Source organism: Andrena cerasifolii, chromosome 11 (assembly GCF_050908995.1).
Source record: "Andrena cerasifolii isolate SP2316 chromosome 11, iyAndCera1_principal, whole genome shotgun sequence".
NCBI lineage: Eukaryota > Metazoa > Arthropoda > Insecta > Hymenoptera > Andrenidae > Andrena > Andrena cerasifolii.
Genome location: NC_135128.1, coordinates 8,719,709 through 8,742,275, shown reverse-complemented (window position 1 = coordinate 8,742,275; position 22,567 = coordinate 8,719,709). Strand labels below are relative to the sequence as shown.

Below are 22,567 nucleotides of genomic sequence, written 5' to 3'. Positions count from 1 at the left end.
AATTGGACACCGCGGAGTTCTTCTTGAATATCAAGTCCAGGGGACGTTGACTTCCTTGGGGTGTGCGCAACACGAGCCGAATAAGAAGCTTTACTCTTGGCAGTGCTATCCTTCCTCGTCGTTATTGTAGATCCCCATACAGAGAGGCCTTCGCGCATCCAGCAACCGATGGGCACGATATTTGCACAGTTGTCGTCCAGTTTTCCGAGTGAAATATTTCTCCGCGGTGTATAACAGAGTCCTCGCAGGGCTAGCGGGAGCTTCAGAGGCGGCCGTGCGAAAAAATCAGGCAAATCACGGGGACCCTTCTCGTCGAAGGGATGCTCGATCAGACAGAAATTCCCTTAAATGAAGCAGGGCATTGGACTATAAATTTCAGGCTGATCGGCAGCTCGTTCTCCTCGATTTTCGATTTCGTCGAGAATTTCGAAGATTTTGGCTGGACTTCGTTAGTTTTTATTTTTACTCGAATCGAGGACCTTGCAGCGAGAGAGGTGCAGTTCCATCTTTACCAACTTCGAGGAGATTAGAAAAAACTGTTTATAAAATTATCGCTTTGATTTAGAGAGGCTGGCCAAATTATTATGCACAAAACATTTTCGTACAATTTTTGGGATCGATTTAAAATGGATTTAATACGATTAAAACAAGTATCTTAAATTGGCAACTAAAGGTTCCCAAGGGAAAATTTCTTAGCTTTTCAAAACACTCTTGAAAATTTGTCTACGATCATGAGTTCGCAAGTTATAGGTGCTCAAAGTGAAAAGTACCTTTTTGGTTTGATCGCTAATAACTCGACCAAATCATACAACAAAACCCAAAAAACGAAATTAAACAGAAGTGTTTGCTCTATAAGAGCTCTTGGTTGAATTTACCGGAGCAAATTTTTTTGGCCCGTGCATACGTTCAAACTAGGCAAAAATTTCTGAAACTTGTTTCCTGCACTTCATCTTGATAAAACAGTATCATAATGGATGAAAAAAATTGAGTCCTTGACTCAAAAACTAGAAACTTGAAGCGTTAAAATGCGATTTCTAAATATTTTTTGTAGAGATACAGCTATCCCATCGCTTAAAGTTACAAAATCTCATACCTTTTTGTTGGAGTACAATAATTTGGCCACCCAGTGTAACATTGAAAACAGAACACTAATTGAATAATATATATTTTCCCAGAATAAGTAGAGTTATTAAACTACCACTAAAAAATATTCCATAATAAAAATATGAATATTGATATTAATATTTATATTTTCATTGATTTGCAATAAATGCACCAAACGATGTAGAATTCTTTTTACGTATATTACACGTCCTAACTCAAAAACAGTCAACAAATGGAGCTGCGCCCCGCAAGGTCCTCGATTGCTGCTCCTTCGCATTACTCGAATGATTCTGGAAGAGTTTCATGGGGGCCATGATATTACACGTGACGCCGTGCAAAAAGTCAGAAATAATAGGTGCGCCGGCTCCACGTTCCTCCATAAGAAGGTGGCATCTAAGGGCCAAGGGGGTGAATGGGCTCGGGAAGCGGCGCTCGCGGGGTGGCGAAACGCTGCCCGAATAAAAATGGGGTGTTTATAAGCGAGTATCCAATGTATCATGGTGTATTTACATATACCCCGCGTTTACAGTCCCCGGTTGTATATCTAAGGTGTCCTCCATCGCGGCTGCCACCTTTTCCCGTCTCGCCGCCAAAGACAGGGAGCCAATGCATACAGTCGATGTAATAAAAATTAAATATGACGCTTCATCTTGCCCCCTCCATCGGAATAAATAACTCGCGCCTCGTGCTGCGAGCCCCTTGGACCTGTTCCTTCCTCCTCGTGTTCGCGCTGCGATCCTCGTTTTTCGACCGCTAATGGATTAATTCACCTCCCCCCGGCCGTATCACAAATAACCAGGGACGTAATTAAAATATTTTTCAGCGACAACCTGGCCAAGGTTTTCACCGGAAGCACGGGCACGTAAATCCTGTCGCGGAGCCGTGTTAAATAGTGCTATTTAATTCTAGTCCTGGAACGTTTAAGCGCTTGTGTCAAGGATTAAATCAAGATTAGCTGCGAGATTACCGGACTACCTGCTGCAGGAGGGGGTTATTCACTAAACTCTGCTCTCTCCTGTCGCCTCCCCTTCTCGCGATTCAGCATTTAGGTCAACCTAAGTAACGTATCATCGTAATTACGCGAATTTGCATACACCGCTAGGTGTCCGTTGAAAAACTCCGTAATTACGTTCACGTTGAAGCGTATCTTCCAGTTAACAGTGACTCTTATTCGCGGCCCGGCGGGCTTCATTAGGGATCGGTTCTACTCATCGGGCCCGTTACGACAACAGTCAGTCGGTGTTCATAGCCAGCGGCCTTGGGAGGAGATGTTGCCCTCTCGAGAACTGGTCAGGTTCACAGTTTCTGAGAATCAGCTGACAGATGAGACCGCTTTACGTTCACTGCTTTTCCATTAAGGAGCCTCTCTTTTGTTTCGCGCTGTGTATTCTCCTGTTAGACCACTAGCTGCCGGCGGGACTCGAAGGAATTCGAACCTGCTAGGATCGTACGGTTTTCGTTGGCCCGTCTACCTTCGTTGCGTAATAATCGAGAGATCCAAGGACAGGACTTGGTGAGCGTGTTATCGACTTCTTGAGCGTGCTATCAGAATTGAATGCGGATTTATTTGGTTGTAAATACTGGTTACAAAAGCCGGACGGACCGCAATGCTAAATATCAAGTAGCCCTCTCGGTTAATGAATATTAATTGTAGCAGACGCAGAGATGAATGCTGTTGGAGGGGAGAAATGTCGTAATTACCGTCAGAATATTATTTCACGTGTCTACCTGTAAATTCGTTCAACGATTCATTGTAAATAGAGTTTTAAATATCATTGGCGTACAGTTAATCATTAATTCTGCTTTGGAAGCTCGACACCCGTCGCGGTGTACGCCTGCTAATGTTATTTACGCGATGATGTTATTTATGCGCCTCAGCCTGTGTTTGATCAAGTGTCTCGCGATGACGATAACGCTTCGGTTCGAAATTGGGGAAAAGTATTTGCCGGCGCGAGCGATTGCGAATAATTCCAGCTCGACTTCCTTCACTTTTCAGCAATCATAGACACGCGACAGCATATTTAACAGACTAGTTCCTGCTTCGGCAAATTAGTCAAAGTCTATCACCGATGATAGACAACGTCCTGGAGACCCAAGGGAACGCGAGCGACGATAGGAGGCCGTGAGAAAATGAGGTAAAAGGGGCGGAAAACGGGGTTGCGAGGAAGGGGTGGCAAAGGTTGACGCGAGGAGCGGAGGCGGAAACCGCCGTTGGAAAAGTCGAGAACAACGGGTGCTCCTGTCTACGGGTCGGGCTAATTACAAAACACAATTAAAACGGTATCACGAAAACGCGCTAAGTAACGTCGTTTCGCCGTGAGCCGAGTTAAAGCAGACACCCGGTACAGATTCGCAGATTAATGCTCTTTAATAAACAGACCCGGGCGCGTTACACTCGGGTATTTCTCGCCGGCCTCCCGTTTCTTTTTCCATCCGCCGCGCGAGAAAGGAACAAAAGGGAACGGTGAACGCACTTGTTCGCCGTCGCTCTTACCTGCGACGCGTTTCGCCCGCTGCTTTCTCTCGCCTGTGCCCCTGCGTGTGTCGCGAATTAAACCGCGTGCCCGCGACCTTATCCGAGATCTGGCACCTCGCACACAGTGGCTTAAGCAAATTTGACAGGGGCGCGCCTCGAGAGCCGCTGCCTGGGCGGAAATTCCTTGGGGGAGAAGTTTCGCGGGAAAAACATTTTCCACGCTTTCTTTCGATGCGTGAAGGAACTACTGTACGCGCGAACGCGCTTTGGTATTATTATTTCTTGGGATTTGAAGGGCTCGTAGGTTTGTGAGAATCTGCGTGTACGAGGGGCTGGGCGACAGGGTGCGTTGGGTGGGGAGTAGAGGGTGAACAAAGAGGAAAGTGGGGAGAATTGACCTGGGAGGCATCGTCGAGTGAGTTGTATTTTATCGTTGCATCTGTGTTATTAATTTGCTGATAATTTGTTATTAAACACGCGATTATTTGCCCTTTGCTCTCCCTCGTGCATCGCGAAAAAGTGCAGGCAAATGTTCTTGGCAATGAGGTCGTAAATTAGCGGGAATCGCCGTCCGATTGCTGAATTTCTGCCGCTTTTATTCCTTCGTTCGAATCGATTCGAGTGACTCGAGATCGTCAGGGGCGAATCGATGATCTCAGAGCACTTCGTCCTCTCGCGATTGGTTATTAGTGTTGGATTCCGCGTACATCTGGAGGCATCCAGCGGCACGAGGGGCAAAACATAGCGGAAAAAGCGCGGGACAGAGGAGAGGATGGTTGACTTCACGTGTATTTTCTTTCTTCCTTTTTGCTCTTTCTTGTTCCCCCCCGCCTGCTGGCGAACCGTTTCTCTTCGCGCGCCCGCACGCATAACAGCCACTCGCACACGCTCGCCGTGCAAGGACAGGGGCCCGCACACACGCGCCACCACACTCTCGCTCGGCAAAACTTAACAAAACAATTTGCTCCAAAGCAAACAACGGCATCCGGTTTACTTGTGAATAAACAACATATTTATTTTTAGAGGCCCCACGGCCGTAACTCGTTTGCTCGAGTCGGCTTGCTCGAGGCCTCGGCGTCGTCTATTTGCTGGCGTTACACGGGCTTAACAGCCGTGGATAAAAATTGACGGGGCTACAAATACCGTCGTCTGTTTTTCAAATTGCTTAACTCTCTCGCGTGCGTTTAGCGCGAACGCGTTACACTTTGCACTTTACGAGCCGCGTTTAATGCCTCGTACCGTAGGGGATCTTGCAGTAATTTTCCCGGATTCGAGTGGTGAAAGACCGAGGTGTATATAACGCCGCAACATTCGGTGCGAGTATTCTACAGACCGGATAGTTGCCGGGAATCGAGATTGCTGGAAACATAACTGGAACCTTTCGGGCTTCGTCTGACCATAAAGTCGATACTACTGATTGTCTGTCGCGGAGCCAGAAACTACTTCGCCATGGGTAATAATACTTTCCAAAGCGTGAAGTCAACAGTAATTACGACCGTGACTACATCAATTCAATGGATCGTTTGTGAGCACGAATCAGAGTAAACATTAACGCATGCTCTCTCAAGGTCTGGCTGTCCGAGCCTCTCACTGCGAAAGACGTACAGAATTCCAAAAAATTATATCGCTCAACCTCGAGAGATTGTCTGCAAAGCAACCGAGTAGTTTCACTGAAAAAAAAATGTCGATTCTATTGTACGACACTGCGAATGCTACACGCGTGAATGCATTCAACGATCGGAACGTCGTTGTCATTCGTCGAAAAAGGTGCATCCAAGCCAGCGGAGCAGGCACCGTGCCGGCCGATAAAAGCTTCGCAATGCAAGCGCCGTTAATCATTCGAGTGCATGAATTTTAGGGTTATAATTAACACCGAGCACCGTTGGCATTCGTGCTCCCGGATTAAAGGAGTTCTAACCGCGACCTAATTCCAAGATAAGATAAGTCGTTAAGTGCACGGTGTGGCAGCCCCTCGCGATACTACCCAGTGTTTTATTGCTACGCCCCACCCCCGCTGGCTCTCCTTCGGGGCTCGGGGAGATTTATTGTAAAATTCGATAGATATTGCCAATTACAACCCCCGCGGCGCTCCTCGCCCCCCCCCTCCCCGCCCTCCGCTCTATCGACAGAGACAGGAGCCACCTTTCTGGTTGCCTGGAGAATTTTAAATGCGTTTTATGTACAGAGACGACGCGGTGCGTTGCATAAATCCGTCGCCCTGAAAATATGATTACAATCACTGCCTTCGCGCTCCGTGCTCCGCTCCTCGCCCCTCCGCCATCCCCTCTGCAGGCACGGGCGACCGATAAAACGTTTCATTTCGCTGGAGAGTGTCTCCTGGAGAGGAACTCGAGTAATCTTCGTCGATCATCGTTTTTATTGCCGCCTTGTATACTAATTTTATACCCTTTTTACGCTTCCGCCGCCCCCGCGCAGGCTTCCTTTGCCCCATGTAGTATTCGATGCCAGATTCTCGATCGGAAAGAAACGACCACTTTTTTCCTTCGCTTTGTCCATTTTTGGGTTTCTATTTTTATTTATTAGTCCTCTACTGGGTTTCTCAATTCTCTGTGTACCAAAGGATTTTCCTGTATAGAGTAAAGTAACCGAATATGAGACTCATTTCTTAAAAACATCATCTCTTGACTAAGAACACTTTTATTAAAATTCGATACACGTTTTAAAAATACAATATGTATTCTTTGGCAACCTACTGGAACGTACTATAACAAAGATTCGGTTTCTTCATAATAAAATAAAAACGAAAGTCATTCAAACACGTAGATAAAAAAAGTGGATTCCTAATATGAGCGCCAGTTTGTTTTCTCCTGAAACTTATTTTCCCTTTCTTTTTTTATAAAGTCGGCGTGTGAAATCTGTTTCTTCACTACCGCAGTCTTTGTGAACCCATCATTGAAGTCTTCATGAACCCACCACGCCCATTATAACACTTTATACGTACACTTAACCCATTGTTCACCTAGCATATCTGAAAAATAATTTGCTTTCTTAATCACTTTCATCATTCAGAACAATTTCGTCTTCGCTCTCGTCAGTTGAACTTTCACGGGTCTCATATTCGGAAACAATAACGTGATAACTGTTAAGTAGCTTCGAAGTTAACTCTTCATCATTTAATGGTACACAACTAGTAAACCTTAAACTCCATTACAAGCACTATACAACAGTAGGGTAAAGGTACCAGTAGTTGACCATTTATCATTAGTTGACAACTTTTCAGAAAAACGTGCAAAATAAGGTTCTTAGAAGTGGCGAACTGTGGATATTAGAAGCCACGGCGCTGTTGAAAAGAGATAGTTGCACTTCTAAAAACCTCATTTTTCACGTTTTTCTGAAAAGTTGTCAACTACTGAGCATGGTCAACTACTGGTACCTGTACCCTATTTGTGAAAATCATTATACACTTACCACTTGAGAGGTATTTGTAATTTAATCGAACCACTTCAAAAGCTTGCTGCAACGTATTTCAGAAATATATGCTTGCTCGAGACGCTTAATTGATTACAATGCCACTGTGCGGACAAAACAACTAATAAACGGTTAGTTAGCAAAGAAACAGCATCGGACATTCAAGAGTTCTGTAGCGGAGATAAGCTGGGCTGTCGTATTAGGAGATGTCGTCATATTCGGCTGCTTTACCCTACATAAAAATAAAAGGAAAACTACCAAGGAAGTTGTGCAACCGGGGTGCTAATCGATGGCCATATCAGCGTCGTAAACGTTCGTCGTTCGTCATATCCGGCGATAGGGCGCGTGATACATCACATGGCCGCTGCTCGTCGCTCCGTTAGTCCACGTGGCGGCGGATCCTCCTGCAGCTACCAGGGCAATTACACTCGCCTGTATCGAAAACAAGGTATGTGGGGCAGCGAGCGCAACGGCGACGATGACTCGTCACAGACATTTGTTTATCTCCGTGCTGGATGCATCGGGTGTGCACAATGAAGCGCGCGCGACGTTCTCCCGCGCCGATGTTGGTGTGTCGGGCGACGGCGACGTCGGTTGCGTGTTTTGTTTGCGCGTTTCTTTTGTCGCGTGTATGTCCAGCTGCGCGTCGAGACCACGGGCTGCCTCATGCAAATGAGCCGCACAATGTGCCTCAATAGCCTCCGCGTATTTATATATGCTATCCGGTTCATTATTTTCCGCCGCAACTGTTTATTTCTACCTGGCCGCGGCACCGCGAGCCGTCACGAAGGAATAAATTGAGAACCGTCCTCATCGATCCCGCAGGACGATCGTTACGTGTCACGCGTCCAGCGCTGAGCCGCCGGGGCTGGGGCGAAACAGTCCTGTCTCCCGATCGCCGACGAACCCGGACCGGCGCGCAACAGTAGCGAACCGCGAGCAATGGCTAACAGTTGCCACCGATCCCGCGCAATTATGCCGGAATCCACGGTTCATCGGCTAATTGCTCGTTCGGTCTTGGCCTGTCCCTTGGGATTTTAGCGACCAGCGTGCACTATAACGGCTACACCGTTCTATTTCGAGCACGCATCAACGCGGCTGTCTCTAATAATAACCCGAATTTGGTCGCAGATAAGTCACTCGTTTCACCTATTTGCTTCATTACCCCGGGTATCCAATTCGCCCCACACGCAGAAGCTCGCATAGCTGGAGCAGGTTTTCAGCGCGTTTATAAAGGTTTCGCAATCGCGGCGCGCGAACGGAGCTTTCGGCTAATTATACCGCGGCGAATTAATTCGATTAAAGCGGGGCAGCTACGTTATCGTGCACGGCCGAACTCGTGGCTGAATGTTCGGGGGGTGTCCCGATGATTTGGAACCACTTCGGGGTGGTATCGTGAGCAAGCAGCTTCTGCTTCAATTCCGGAGTAGTACCTTAGAAATTTAAGGTTACATCGAGGACATCGATGGGGGTGCATCGATGATGTACAAGGGGGTGTAACGCCGAGGTACTTACCTTAGCGCGTCAGGCAAAGGAATATTAATACAATCGCGGCGGCGGGAAATCCACGGCGAGTTAAAGAATGATATAATAGCCAGGCCGTAAGGGATGCGTCTACGAGCGAGAGGGCGAGCCGCCTGAAGACGAAGTGTTCTCATTATACCGGGTGATTTATGCGCGTGCCACCTTGCCGTCGGAAGATTCTAGGTTAGAAATAAAGTTAAAAGAAAAATAAGGCTTACGGGGTGCAAAGTCGCGAAAGAGTGGCGGGGGGGTTGGACGTCTACCCGCGGCCCCGTGGAATATATTACGAAAATAAGCCCGGCGCTGCGTGAAGGAGCATCGAAAAAAGTTTGAAACTGCGGACTCGCCGAGATCGATGACTCTTTTCTTTGCGACGGGACCTCGCGCTTACTTGCCGGAGGAAAACACTGGCGGAGGTATAAATATTTTCTCGCGGAGGGCAAAGTCCCCCTTGAACGGTGTTAACGAGTCTCTGTGTGTTCACTCTTTAAAGACATCCAGCGGAGTCCATTTCGCGGTGCACGTGTTGCAGGTTGCATCTTGCAAGTTCCGAGGTGCAAAATTGACGATTGTCATTTTGTAATGGTAGAGATGCATTTCTGCCCGGAGGCTGTAAGGAACAGTGGACGAAGGGGGCCCAGAAATAGTAAAGGGGATCGTGAAATCTTGCCGGGAGTTCTGAATTACTTGGATCCGAGTCTCAATGTCACCGTCGTAGGGGAGACCGGGGCTAGTTGACTAATTTTGAACATTTCTAATTTTTATAAACAGACCACTGGTGTTCTGTTGACTTGTTGCACACCAAAAGTTTACAGATTTCATTAGGTATGCAGGCTTAATTTTTAAAATTGTTTTTATTGAGTCTAGGTGGTAGTTTTTATTATATTTAGAGTAGTGAGACGAATAAGTCAACAAACCCTGGCTGTGGGGTTAGTTGACTTGACATTTACTTTTCAGTTTTAACCCTTTGCCTGCGAAAGGCGTATATATACGCAGCCAATTCCTTCAATATAGTATAAGAAAGACGTACATATATATCCTACGACCAACAAATTTATTTTTTTCACTCCTTCACACTGTTATTTTTTTTTATTAAGTATCATGGTGTTAGAGACTGTAATTATTTTCTACTTGTTTGTTATGGTCTATTTGGAAGGCCTGTGAGTTTGAAGGGAGGATAGTGTGTAAAACTGGTAGGGGTGAGTTTGGAGGGATTTGTGGTGGGGGAAGTGGACTTGAGCAACTAAACTCTTTTCCTCGACTGCAACTTGAGTATAAAAAGTGTAATTTTTAGTGGTATTCCGATGCTTACAAGGGAACATCCCGAACCCGGAAATTCAAAAAACTCTGAAACTTTGTGAATATGTAGAGAACTTCCTCCTGATAACAACGCAATTTTTGTTTGCTGCCCAAATTCACTCTAAGGGGGTGTAATTGACCGCTGAAAATCCGGTTATTTACCGATTTTGTGTTATAACTCGCGAACTGTAAAATATATTTTTCACAAAATGATAGATCTAATTAAAAGAAGTAACTTTTGTCTTGAATCTTTTATTCTATCTCTTACACTTCGCGAGTCATAACACAAAATCGGAAGTGGACAAAAATTAATAATTACTCGAAACGAAAATATTTACTTCCCGCCGACCTTTTTAGATTTTCCATTCTCCCCGATAGAACACGCAAGTTTTTGTCACGGTGCCGCATTAAATGGCAAGCTGGTCATCCATACGCTTCGATATCGCGAATCGCAGCATAATTTATAACGTAATACAACAATTAAAGGGAATTAGTCAACTAACCTCGTTAGCCAACTAGCCCCGGTCACCCCTACTGACAATGGTCTGCTGTTTCAGGGCCACATCGGTGAGAATCCGTTCGACAACGGTTCCTGGGGAAAGGAGCAGTTCCAACCATCCGCGGTTCCTTGGCAGCTGAATCCGCGCGGCCACGCTCGTCCCAGTGTGAGTAGCCGCAACTATCTATGCACCCTTGCGTTCAGTCGGTTCTCCGTCCGAGGAAAAAAGAAATAGATGAAGGAGAGAGAACGAAGGAAGGAAGGAAGGGCGGAGGAGGAGGAGGAAGCAGAAATTGTAAAGGGAGGCGCGCGCGAAGCAAAGCCACTTTGGCTTCAGGACCAACGGGCAAAAGTGGGAGAATATAACGCGCAGTCAGAATCCTGTCCGACACAAGGGCTCGGTGTCTGAAATTTGTAATTCCGGCTGGATAAGAATACTATCCCTCGGCGGAGGGTGAGTAACGACCGTGGAAAAAGAAATCCGGCCACTCATTGTGTCCGCAGGTAGGAAAAATGCTAGAGGGGCATCGCGCTGCCTCTTCCACGGAGCATTTTCTCTCAGGAGTCGACACAGCCACCACGTCCTCGCCGTGGTCGTTGTCGCCGACCGCACCGACCCAACCCTATTCCTCCTTCACCGGCCTCGGCCCTCCCCCGTTGGAAACCACCCTCCCTCGCTCCCGCGGCTCACTCTCCCGCGGCCGACGACTCGTCCTGTCACCCGGTATTTATAATACGCTTTGTTTTCCCTCGGCTATTTGTCTTGGGCTCTCGGTTCCTTCGCTAACGTTATTATCTCGCGTTTTATTTTTATTTAATTCCAACCCCCGCGCTCTCGACCGACCACTCTGCCTACGCCCGGCGCCGCCGTTACTTATCCGCCCGCACCCTTAACGAGCGAAACGTGTCCTCCGGTTTAGGGAAAACTTTCTGCTAGGGACAAGTTCCCTTTTTTCGATTCCTCCTTCCTCCCGCCGTTCCTCCGCGGCTCTCTTATTCTTCTTCGACGAATATTGCACGCGACTGCGAGGGTGTAGACGAGGAAGCAGGGAGTCCCAGTGCCAGATGCATGCACTATGCCCGGGACAATCGGGGGATCGCGTTTCCCAGCAATTCGTTAGACACTTTATTTAGTAATAAAGTCACGCGGCTGGGTGATTTCCTTAGTACTCCAGGCAGCGCTTGTAAATCTCTATGAAACCGAGACTCGACCTCTACGTTCTCTTCGATCGAAGGTATCATTTCCGTGCGCACGGTGGTCGCGAAGATTCCTCTCGAAACTCTCCGACCGCAAACGCGTAGCCGTACGTACCTTCGCAAAGAGCACGCGCAATCTTTACGACGACGGATTACCCGGAGTGTCCGCGGGATTCGCGAGACACGAAAACGCGCGGAGAGAGCATACGTCACGGAGCGGCTGGTATGCCGCAGCGGAGCGCTTTATTTATCCGAAAGCATGTGCTCGCCGGGAATTTGATATATCGCTATTTAAAAGAACGCGCGCTCCCAGCGAGCACCGAAAGCCGTGACGTAAACGTTGTATTGTAACGCAAGTAATGCGCGTGCCGGTACGGTTAAATAAACGGCGAACGACGTGCAATCTAAATTACACCCGATAGGAAACAACGGGGCGAGCGTTACACGCGATTTCCAAGACGTCCAACGTAACCACGCCGGCGTGCCTTAGCCGCGATTTACGCCGAGCCATTCCAGGCGCAACATCCGCGTTCGAGTATCCGCGGGACTTAATTCTTTTTTCGGAGCCTATGTCCGGCATCGTCGCGCTCCACCTTATTACAATACAATGTCTTCATTCACTCGGCCGTTTATGCCCGTGCCGCACAGCGCGCGCGCTAACGGGGAAAAGTATAAATAATGTTTATCTCGGAGGCTTTACGTGCGATAGGGAAGCACAGTCGACGACGCCCACGCACGTATGGTCTACTCTGAGGGGAAAAAAAGCATTCGTGCCACTTCGCACGTACATACGCGTGTATCGAGGCTGTTTATTGAAATCGTTCCGTCCCGGCGACTCGTCAGTAGCGCTGCCAAATGCACCGCGGTAAAGCACACGCGTGTCGTCGCACGCGATGCGCGCGGCTGCTCGATAGGCAGGATTTATTTTCGGTCCCGTGTACCGAACTTCGGTAACGGAAGCATCTTATTTGGAGTCTAAACAAGTCGACTAAACGCGGGATTTTGGCGGTGATCGAACGAGGCGTTCTGCGAGAGGCTTGGTATTAACGTTACGCGTGATCGAGATCTATTAGTCACGAGAACGTGGAAAGATACGGGGAAGCGCGATGGTGAATGGTATCCCGGGGACAGCCAGGGAAAAGGGAATGATCCAACGGGAATGAATCAACTGAAGCACACAGTGTGTTGACAGAGCTACGCATACTCCAGCGATGAAGTCATCGGACGGAGAGCAGCTTGGAAACTTGGGAGTCTGATAAATTCGGGAGCCAGTGATATTTGGAGCATCTCGCTTTACCCCCAAAAATTACCAACGCGCGATGGTCCGTCGGGCAGTGAAGGATACGCTTGTGCACAGGAAATTATGCATGCAGCGCGGAGCATCTATTCGCGGCTTTCTAAGAAGCTGACAAATGCGCACGTGTTTGCGCCGCGGATTCCACAATGTGCGCGCCTCGGTGTGTATCGGCGCACACGAAAAAGGCGCTGCGGAGCGACTATAGGCACCCGGTCAGAGAAGTAGTACACTTATATAGATCCGTATGAGATCACCGAGCGGCGACTATGCTCGCGGAAACACTGACGTCAACGGTTTCGGCTCGTTTCGTTGCCTCGCGCGGTGATCGTCGGACCGATACGATGATATCGGCAAGACTAATGCCGATAGTGCACGTGCAAATATTACTTGGCAGTCGCTCGATCGCGTTTCATTAAACATGTCGAGCGCTGGAATAAGCTGGCCGCGCGTTGCGGAATAATTAGAAATTCGTGCTAGATCATCGGGCGCGATTAGGCGCGGTAAAGAGTCGCCCAGAAATGAGGCCTTTTTTAGCCTGTTTTTGGTCAACAAATGATAGCTTATGATGAGACTTCAATCACGACAAATTTTCGAGTTGAGGTGATAATTAGTTTCTGAGATACGGGAGGTGAAAGAAGTGAGAATTCGTTAACGCATCAACCCTTACGCTTCGATGTACGAACTTCTATGTCAGTCCGATAATTTACACAATTATTTCCAGGGGTTTTGCTGACTGCTAACAACGAATTTGAACTTACACTTTCAAAATTCACGAAAAAAGTAAAAATCAAGAAATATAAATGTCTGTGTAGTGGGTGTTTTTTTTTTAAATATATCGTCCACGATATTGAATCGGCCATTGTGAATTTTGAAAATCTAAGCTCAAATTCATTGTTGGCTATCAGCGAAACTCACAATGGCCGATTCAATATGGTGGACGATATTAAAAAAAGCAGTCACTACACAGTCATTTATATTTCATGATTTTGATATTTTTTTCTCGTGAATTTTGATAATCTAAGTTCAAATTCGTTGTTAGCAGTCAGCAATCCCCCTGGAAATAATTGTTTAAATTATCGGACTGACATAAATGTCCGTACATCGAAGCGTACCTATGAACTGACCCGTTAACGAATTTCCACTACTATGACCTCCCATGTATCGGAAACTAATTGTCACCTGAACTTGAAAATTTCGCGTGATTGATGTCTCGTTATAAGGTATCGTTTCGCACAAAATTCAGTTCGAAACTCGTGAGACCAAAAAGCGGTTATTTTTTGGATCACTCTTTAAATTTCGAAACGGTAGGAGATTGTCGGGGGCCTGGCGAGCGGCGGGGTGTTTGGCGAGGGAGCAAAGTATTTTTCGAGGGGGTGGCGGCAATATCCGTGGAATTTAAAAAGGGCGAGAAGCCCACGATACTCGCGGACTGTAATCCATGCCTCGCGCGAATCCTCGGCAATATGAATCGCGGGAAAAATCAGAACCGGTTCGGGGGCGGGGGCTGGATCTTAGTCCCTGCGGCGCAACCCCTGGGTTTTAAGATATGCACGGCACAACGCACGCTTTCCTAGCGAGACTATTTTAATACGAATGAGGGTGGGAGGATCAGGGTGGCGCGATGGCACGGCGAGAGACTCGCAGAAGATCTACTTCTTGATTACAGAACTTTTTACCTAATTACATAACATTGTTACCATTTACAAAGTCGCAGGCGGCTGTACGTCGTCTGACTACTAATTAGAGTTCCCGATTAGCGCCCCGGCGAGATCGCGTTCCCGTCCCGATAAATTCCGCGTGCTCTCCCTGCTCTCCCCTTAATGAATTTTAGAAAATCACGCTTGATTTGATACCTTTAAAAAATGTTTCGAGGGCTCCGTGACTATTATCGCCCGGATTATATATTTCTCCATAAACCCTGAGTCAGTTGGCCTTCTACGCCGGTGTCATTAGTAATGACGCATTACTCTCACCCTCTTCTTCAACCCCCTGGAAGGCTTGCAGGATAATTGCAGCACTCTAAATTCAATCATTCAGTGCGTTAAAAATTCCGCATCGACGCCCATCCATTACCGATGTTGGCGTGCAATTAATTCGAATCGAAGGCAACAATCGTTTCAGAGCAGCGATGGTTTATTTGCGGGAGTTACTGTTCTTATCGGAAAGATGTAAGGTCGTGGAGAGAGTCATGCGCAAGGGACGAGTTCTCGACGATGCAGACATTAAGACGTCTGGTCCTCGACCTCGGTTTTCCACCCCTTTCCTCGCCGGTTCCCTCCCCTTCGCCTCCCCCCACCCCCATCTGTGTTAGGTGAATGCGCGAGCCCCTTAGACGACGGCGGTTTACCCCGTCTTCATTGTCCTCTAATTCTCATCTGATCCTCACATTACGTAATTTTCTCTTTATTATTTTATAATTCCTGACTCTCGGAGCTCCGAGCTCTCCGTATTCATCCGACTTCGGGTCCGCACGAACTCATCCCACGCCGCGCATACTAATGCATTCTCGCATTTATTAATTATTCCCCGCTAGTTACCGTGGCTTTTCGCCCCCGACGTCGTTCCCGAGCTCCGCAATGATAGATTAAACCTCCTAGATTCGGCGACGGACAATGTACCTCACGTACTCTGCCTCGGCTTATCTTTACGGATTTTTCATCCCCTCGCGCTATATATTTTATTACTCGTCTCCCCGGGATCTTCTCAGCTTGGCAGGGTGACTTAGACCTGGCAGACCTAACGTCGATTCCCTGGCGAATCTCTCTCGTAAGAATTAGAAATTATTCGACCTATCGATCAGCTGGATATCCTCCCGTTTTTATGGCGTCTCAGTAGCTCGATAACTAACAAACGGATTTCTGCAGGTTGGGCTTAAAGCCACCATTCCCATGGAATTTAATTCCCTTTTAACGCAGGGGCGATTCCTTTCCATGGCAATCGCGAATGTTTAATTGGCTAGACGGAGACGTAGCTACTGGCTACATTAATTGCAGTGGATTGCTGCGGGTGGGTCGAGCAGGTGGGTGCCTGACCGTGGATCAGCCGAGGGGTGGTAGTCGGCTGCCAACGGTGGAAAAGGCGGCTTGCATTGAATGCTAAACAAAAGCTAATTTATATCCGGAGGTCGGGACTTTGCCGGAGATCGGGAAATGAATGGCTATACTTCTTGCATACCAAGTGAGCAGCCAGCCACTGAAGGACTGCCGAGTTAAAGATCCTGGGGGATGCTCCCTCCGGGGGTAGTCGCTTGTATCCTCAAATCTCCCATTCACACCGAAATAGTGGAGTACGTATTGAAGAGGGGCTCGTCAAAAATTGCCTCGTCGCCACCTAATCCCTCGATCGAGTACATTGAAAATCCTCCCTCGTCCTAGCCAAAGTTTTCGCGGTTATTATGTAGTAAAACGTCCCTTAATATCCGGCTACTCCTTTCATTTCGAAAAATGAATGTTACGCGCTTGAGGCGCAATTTAACGAAGAACATTGGGTCTGACGGCGGAATTAGAAATTCCGAGGAAACGGCTCGAACGGAGCAGCGGGTATATTCCCTTTAGGGTTGCCACCCTTAAAATTCGACCGAGAACGGGCGTTCAATAATCATACATCCCCTTCAAGAACCCGGGCGCCTCTGTGCGTTACCCTTTCGATAATGAACATGCCTGGGCTGTTCGGGAATCAGCAGACATCGTCCGCCAAAGTTCAACCGTGTAACTCTCGAATTACCTTTTTGCTGGCGAAAAATTTAATTCCCATTCTCGTTCTACTTATCTCGAATCGAAAACCGACCGCTCGCCGAGAGACGAGGATCCCGCTGCTCCCCCAGAAACATCTTTGGAATCGACATCGACCGTCCCCGAATCGCCTGACGCAAAAAGCGCCGCTGGTTTAGGAAAAAAAAAAAAAATGGATTTCACAAAGTGACGTCCCAGGTGTAATCGAAGGAAAGTTACGGCGCGGCAAATTTCGAAATGAGATTTGTCGAGGGCAGTTGGTTTTTTGTCCGGCGCCCCATCAGAATTCTATTCCCTCGACTTTTCGTTGCCCGTGTCATGAAATTTTAATCTTGTTGAAAAAGTTTCGCGTTCTTCGATCCTTCTCTGGGGGGGGGGGGGGGTGAGATTGAAGGAGGAAGCCTGTTGATTCTGCCGCCGGTGTATCCCGTCGGATGGGAAACATCGTCTAGCCGGCGTTGAGCTTTCTCGATACACAAGGCAACATAGCAACACAACACAGTAAAGCACAACAAGTGGGGGGGATGCTGGGGGTGGAAAGCTCGATAGATATACAGCCAGCCGTGGCGGAGAGGCGCGCGTCGCTGGCAGGCCACGTGCTTTTGCACCCCTCCTCGTTGCATCTCCTCCTCCCTTTCGCCGTCTGTCTTCCTCTCTTTCGCTCGCTCTAAACAACCCCTCTACCCACTGATCGGCCGACCGTGTACACCCCTGTCATCCCCCACGCGTGGGAAACGCAGCCTCTCGCGCGATACACCACGTGCTCCTGCTCCAAGCTCCTCTGCTCCATACTAGCCACCGCTTCACCGTCGATTAACCACCCGGAAGAAAATGCCACCCCTTTTATTTCGATGCAGAAATACTCCCAAAGTGTCTTTGAAACGAGAAGGTGACAGTTTAGGCAGACGTCACAAAGTGAACTACGTCTGCAAGGGGTTGTTTTCGCTGTCAGTCGATTAGAACTAGCGGACTAAATTAAGGGAATCTTAGAGGAAGGGAAGCTGAGAGGAGATAGAGCTAGTAGCGGGTAACCTAGACGTGCAAGCTTGTAAATAGATGTCTGGAGCGTGCAAACGTTGCTGCCATATTGCTACACGCTGCAAGAAAGGGTACAGCGCCTGGAAGTTCTCGGTGAGATAATAGGGTGGTAGCTGATTCTGGTTTCTGCGTCCTATATCCAGCTCCTTAGGTGGTGCACACGTATGCAGGCTGGGCAATTAGTGTCTTAATGAGGTTGAGGCAGACTTCGTAAATAATTGCCAACATGCGCGATCTCACGCACGGGCGAGCCAGCGATTCCCAAGGTGCTCGCGATCTCGATATCGAGTCACGAGAAAAGGGCGGAAAGTTTTTCAGCAAGCTAGCATGACCCACAGCCGTTCATCGAGTGTTATTAATTTAATCCCCATAAAAAACTTCAAAAAAGGAAAAAAAAATACGCCATGTACATGAAATCAATTAAATCACAACAGAATAGAAGATAATAGTAATTAGAATATAAATAAAAGATGTGGAATCAAAATGAGCTGCAAGTACATAAGGGTGCTTTCCGACTGCGCTTCAGATGACACAATCTACTTATACACAGCTAAAATGCTGTGTTCATAGATTCCATTACTCATATTGCGGACATTTTAATAATGAGAATATAAAATGTAACATCTAGACATTTGCCTAGATGTCCGCGGCCTGGAAGTCAAATACTTGGCGTGACCAGGCAAGGTATTCTCAGATCATCAATACACATACCTTCCCTCTCGCAGGCTTTCACATAATTTGTCAATTTAAAACTCTGACAATATGAGTACATTTTCATTACATTGCGTTTTAAAATAATTCTAAGATCATTCATCGATACTTTTCCTCTTACAAGCTTTCAGATAATTTGTCAAGTTAAAACTCTGCCAATATGAATACACTTTCATTATTTCGCGTTTTTAAATAATTCTTATTCAAAGATAATTTGCATAGGGAATAACTTCAGATAATTTTTAATATTATAACTTACAAATTATCACGGGACAGAATTAAGGATAAATCCAGTCACAGCATCATTTTACGCTTCGATTATCTATATACATAAAATCCTCAGTTTAGTTAAAAATAAAAAACAGTTTGATGATATTCAAACATGTCGCAATTCAAATTTTGGCAAATTACCTTGTGTTTGAGACTGCATTTTGGTTGCAACTCAATGGTACAACGATACATATTTGTAAAAACACGTTTATAAATTGGTTATAACTTGACGGTAAGCTGTCAAAATTTGGAGTAGATTGCATAGTGAAGATAGCGAATGACGAACGAAACATGTGTTAGTTTCTTTTTGGCTGAAGGTGTGCGTGTAACGCGTATACGTATTATGTTGACGAAACTTTTGACTGGAGAAGAAGAAGAAGAAGAATCACGAGAAAAATCTTACCGTTTCCAACTGATCCATCTGACGACATTACGATATCTCTGTTATGCGTGGACCGATTTTATTGAAATTGGTCTTATTGGAAAGCTTATGTGCGGTTTACATAAGAAAAATGCCTTTAAATTTAGAAAATATTGCATGCGTGATGAGATATTAATGAAATAAGTTTCAGGTTAGGTTAGATTAGCCGTGCGACGAGAAAATGATAGTGGTAGCGATAGTCGACATGTACAGGGTGTCGAAACATGTACTTGGCGTCGAGACGCTGCCGCGTCTCTAGATAATCGAAGCGTTCTTTTTAAGTTCGTTCCACGAGGCTCCTCGGAGGTGAAGGATTTTCGTTTTCTCATATTAATTACAGCTGCCAGCAATTACCTCGGGACGGTTTCTTGTTTAATCATCCCAGCGAAATTCCGGCTTCTTCGTTTCGGCTCGCGTACAGATTTCTCTGATTGATCTACAGGCAGGCGATTAAGATTAATGCCGCCCCCATCTCAAAAACTCTCGTTACGAATTCAATCCCGGCCCAAGTGTTTTAATTAAATTTGCATCGCACGTCTTTTTACGCGAAGCCGCTTCCCTAGGCGATGCCCGATCCCCGGGAAACCGGCACTTTACGACATGTATTATTCCGCGGGATCGTAAAAGAAACATAGTTTTGATTTTACGTCCTCCCGGTGATTTTTCCCCGACCCGTGCCGCTCGTTACGGATGCCAGACTTCGGAATAAGGGTCGTCCGAGATGAAGTCGCAACCCGCAAACCTGACATCACCGCCTTTCTGCATTACATCCTCCTACCTTTGCTTGTCCACCATTCGTTCGTACACACGCATGACTTTTTTAACGTTTCCGAACCTCCCCGAGCGCGCTCGTTAACCCCAACCCCTATTTTCGAAGGGGACATTTCTTATTCTTAGCTTTACTCGGTAATATAAAACTCGAGATCGATGACCACGGAAAATCTAACTGCAGCTAAATGAATTTCGACCCTCCCCTGGATCACCCTTTGATCTATCTAGTGATAATCAAACGACTCCACCGAAATTCGACGAACCCGGTATAATTTCGCGTGGATGGCCCAACTGTAGCGACGCAGGGGAAATTCAGTTTCCATCGAGTCTGTGACAGTGGAAGTCAAATGACCCAAAGTAATTCCGACTACATCTCCAGACATTACTTCTCCTGATCAATACGTACGTTCTTCCTCTCCCCGTCGCTGGTACAGACGCGTACGCGGTGGTAGCATTCCGACGGGTAGCTCGCATCTCAAGGAGAGGAGGGAAAAAAAGAAGGAAGAGGAGAAAGGGATTCCGCGAGTCTGCGGTAATCGCGCTCGCTCGCGAAGACTCCTCTCTCCTCTCCTACTCCTCGCTCCCTCTTTTTTCCACCTCCCCCCGCTGGGAAGTGGGGTGGTAGGGGCACGGTTAAGGGGGGTCACGTGGAAACGCCGTGAATACCGAGTGGGCGGATGGCACGGCACGGCTAGAACAGCGAGGATTGCGCGCGCACTTCGATGTGTGAGCATCCACTACGAATAGAAAAGCTCCCGACACACTCACCCCGTGTACCATTTACGAGGCACCTCCACGGGCATGCGTCTCGGTCACCGTGGATCTCGCTGCGCGTCTATGTACGTACGTGCGATACACACACGCGCCCTCCGCGGAGCGATTTAAAGCGGAATAGCGGCGGAGTAGGTCCAAGAGGAGAGACACGGTACCAGGCGGCATGGTGGTGGCCGGGTCCAGCGGCGGTGGTGGTGGAGGAGCTGGTTTCTCTCCCTGTTGCGGAGGATAGCGGGTGGCGGAGCTCCAGAAGCAGCGGATAGAGGTGGCGGCGACGCTCGGTAGAGGGGGAGGCGGAGGAGAGAATAGAGATCGGAGAGATCTCCTCTTAGCCGACGATGCAGCTCGTCGGGTTCTGCCGGGGGGAGAGAGACGGGCCGAGTGGAGAACGGATGGACGAGCGAGCCAGGACGAGGAGGACAGAGAGGGCGGAGGGATGCGGACGGTGGAAGTGAGACGGAGGATCGAGAGGAACGGTCGTGTAGGCGGATCAGAGAGAGGAATTCCACGGAGGCGTGTCTTCCCCGGCGCACCAGGTGCAAAGGTGCGCGAACGCGACGTCGCCACGCCTTTTCCACGGGACGACGTGGTCTACAACCGCGCGACGTCGACGTCGACAGCCACGACGGCGTCGACTACGACGACGACGTCGACGTAATAACCGGCCCTCCTCGTCTAACGACGGTGGACCAAGGACTTCCTGTCTTCCTCCCGCTGCATCGTCTAGCTTGGAGCACGTACCCCTCTTCTCGCGCTCCCTTGCTCCTCCAGCTTCGTCCACCTTCCTCTTCCTTCCTCGGCTTCCTCTTACACTCGCCTAACCCCCTACCTCCTTGCAGGGGGTACTATGTTAACGGACGGGTCGCGTCCAACCCAACCATCCAGAATCCAGCTTCTGGTGTCAACGTCCCGAAGTTTCCACGGGCTTCTCTCCTGAATATGCACCTTCTACGTTTCGGGGTGGTTGGCTGGGGGTGGTAGGGGAAGAGTCGACGGCTTCTGGGGGGTGAGAGGGACTGCGTGGCACCAGCGGCGCGGCGACGGAAGGTGGTTGGACAGCGCCGGGCGGTGCAACGGGATTCTTTCTGTCTTTCGGGGATGCCCGCGACTGGAATGCAGGATCACGGTATTCAGCAGCACGTAACGCATCCACCCTGGATGCACGGTAAACAGAAATGGCGAGGACACGGACGTGATCGTGATTCCCCTATTCGAACACACCGATCTTGCTGGCTGGTAGATTACACACCACCCCGGGGCAGGCTTTGCCTTCCAGGTGGTGAGTTTTCGGGGGAAGGTGTTTGCGCCTGCTCGATCGATGTAATTTTACTTACCATGTAAGGTAGATTCGTTGGAATTTGTAGGGATATTTCGATGGTGTTTAGGGTGCAACGCGTTGGCCAGTTAGTTTTTTGAGTTTCTGGGGGTTGATAAGTGGGGGATATATTCTGACAGGTCTCTTCGCGACGTGTGTCAATTAGATTTATACACGCTGGATCATCAGGATGGAAATAAAGTATCGGACGTGGCAGATGCGTGTAACTCGAACGTCTGGACCAGGGGGTGTAAAGTAAATCGTCCCCCAGGGAACGTATCGCGTCACACTCTGTTCGTAATAGGCTGCGGTTATACTGGATGCGTATTCTGACGACTAGCTCGTCGTCCGAATTTTCTTTCCTATACGCTCCGCAATGCTCCGGTAGTACAGACGTATTCGGATGATCGAATCAACGCCACGAAAAACAATGAATGCGGTTATACCGCATGCGAATCGGTCGTCCGATGCTGCGCGAGATCGTACGTAGACGCACGTCGTCCGAATCAATTTGATTTTTCGTCTGATACGTTGCGACTGAGGTCACGGTTGACGCAAACCTTTTGAACGAACCTTCTGCTTCAAAATTTTATCAAATGGATAGTGAAAAACTTATATCCATGGTATTTTCGTACAAGAGTCTGTGGGACATGAAAGATAAAAATTTGGTTGTTTTAATAGATCTTGAAATAAAGTATGGTATTCTCCATT

The 22,567-nt window shown here is 47.9% G+C and overlaps 1 protein-coding gene across 32 annotated transcripts in view; it reads left to right on the top strand.

Annotated features, from left to right (window-relative positions):
• Foxp (forkhead box transcription factor P) overlaps positions 1-22,567 on the top strand; it is a 237,005-nt gene that overhangs the window by 93,272 nt on the left and 121,166 nt on the right. For 30 of the 32 annotated variants that reach the window (XR_013086754.1, XR_013086757.1, XR_013086756.1 and 27 more), the window contains one exon: positions 10,390-10,497. The exons of the other annotated variants lie outside the window; for them this stretch is intronic. Coding sequence is in view for 22 of the 30 variants with exons in the window: in XM_076823313.1 (XP_076679428.1) it covers positions 10,390-10,497 (108 nt within the window). In the remaining 8 variants the exon portion in view is untranslated. The remainder of the gene's footprint in view (positions 1-10,389; positions 10,498-22,567) is intronic. 32 annotated transcript variants of the gene reach the window in all.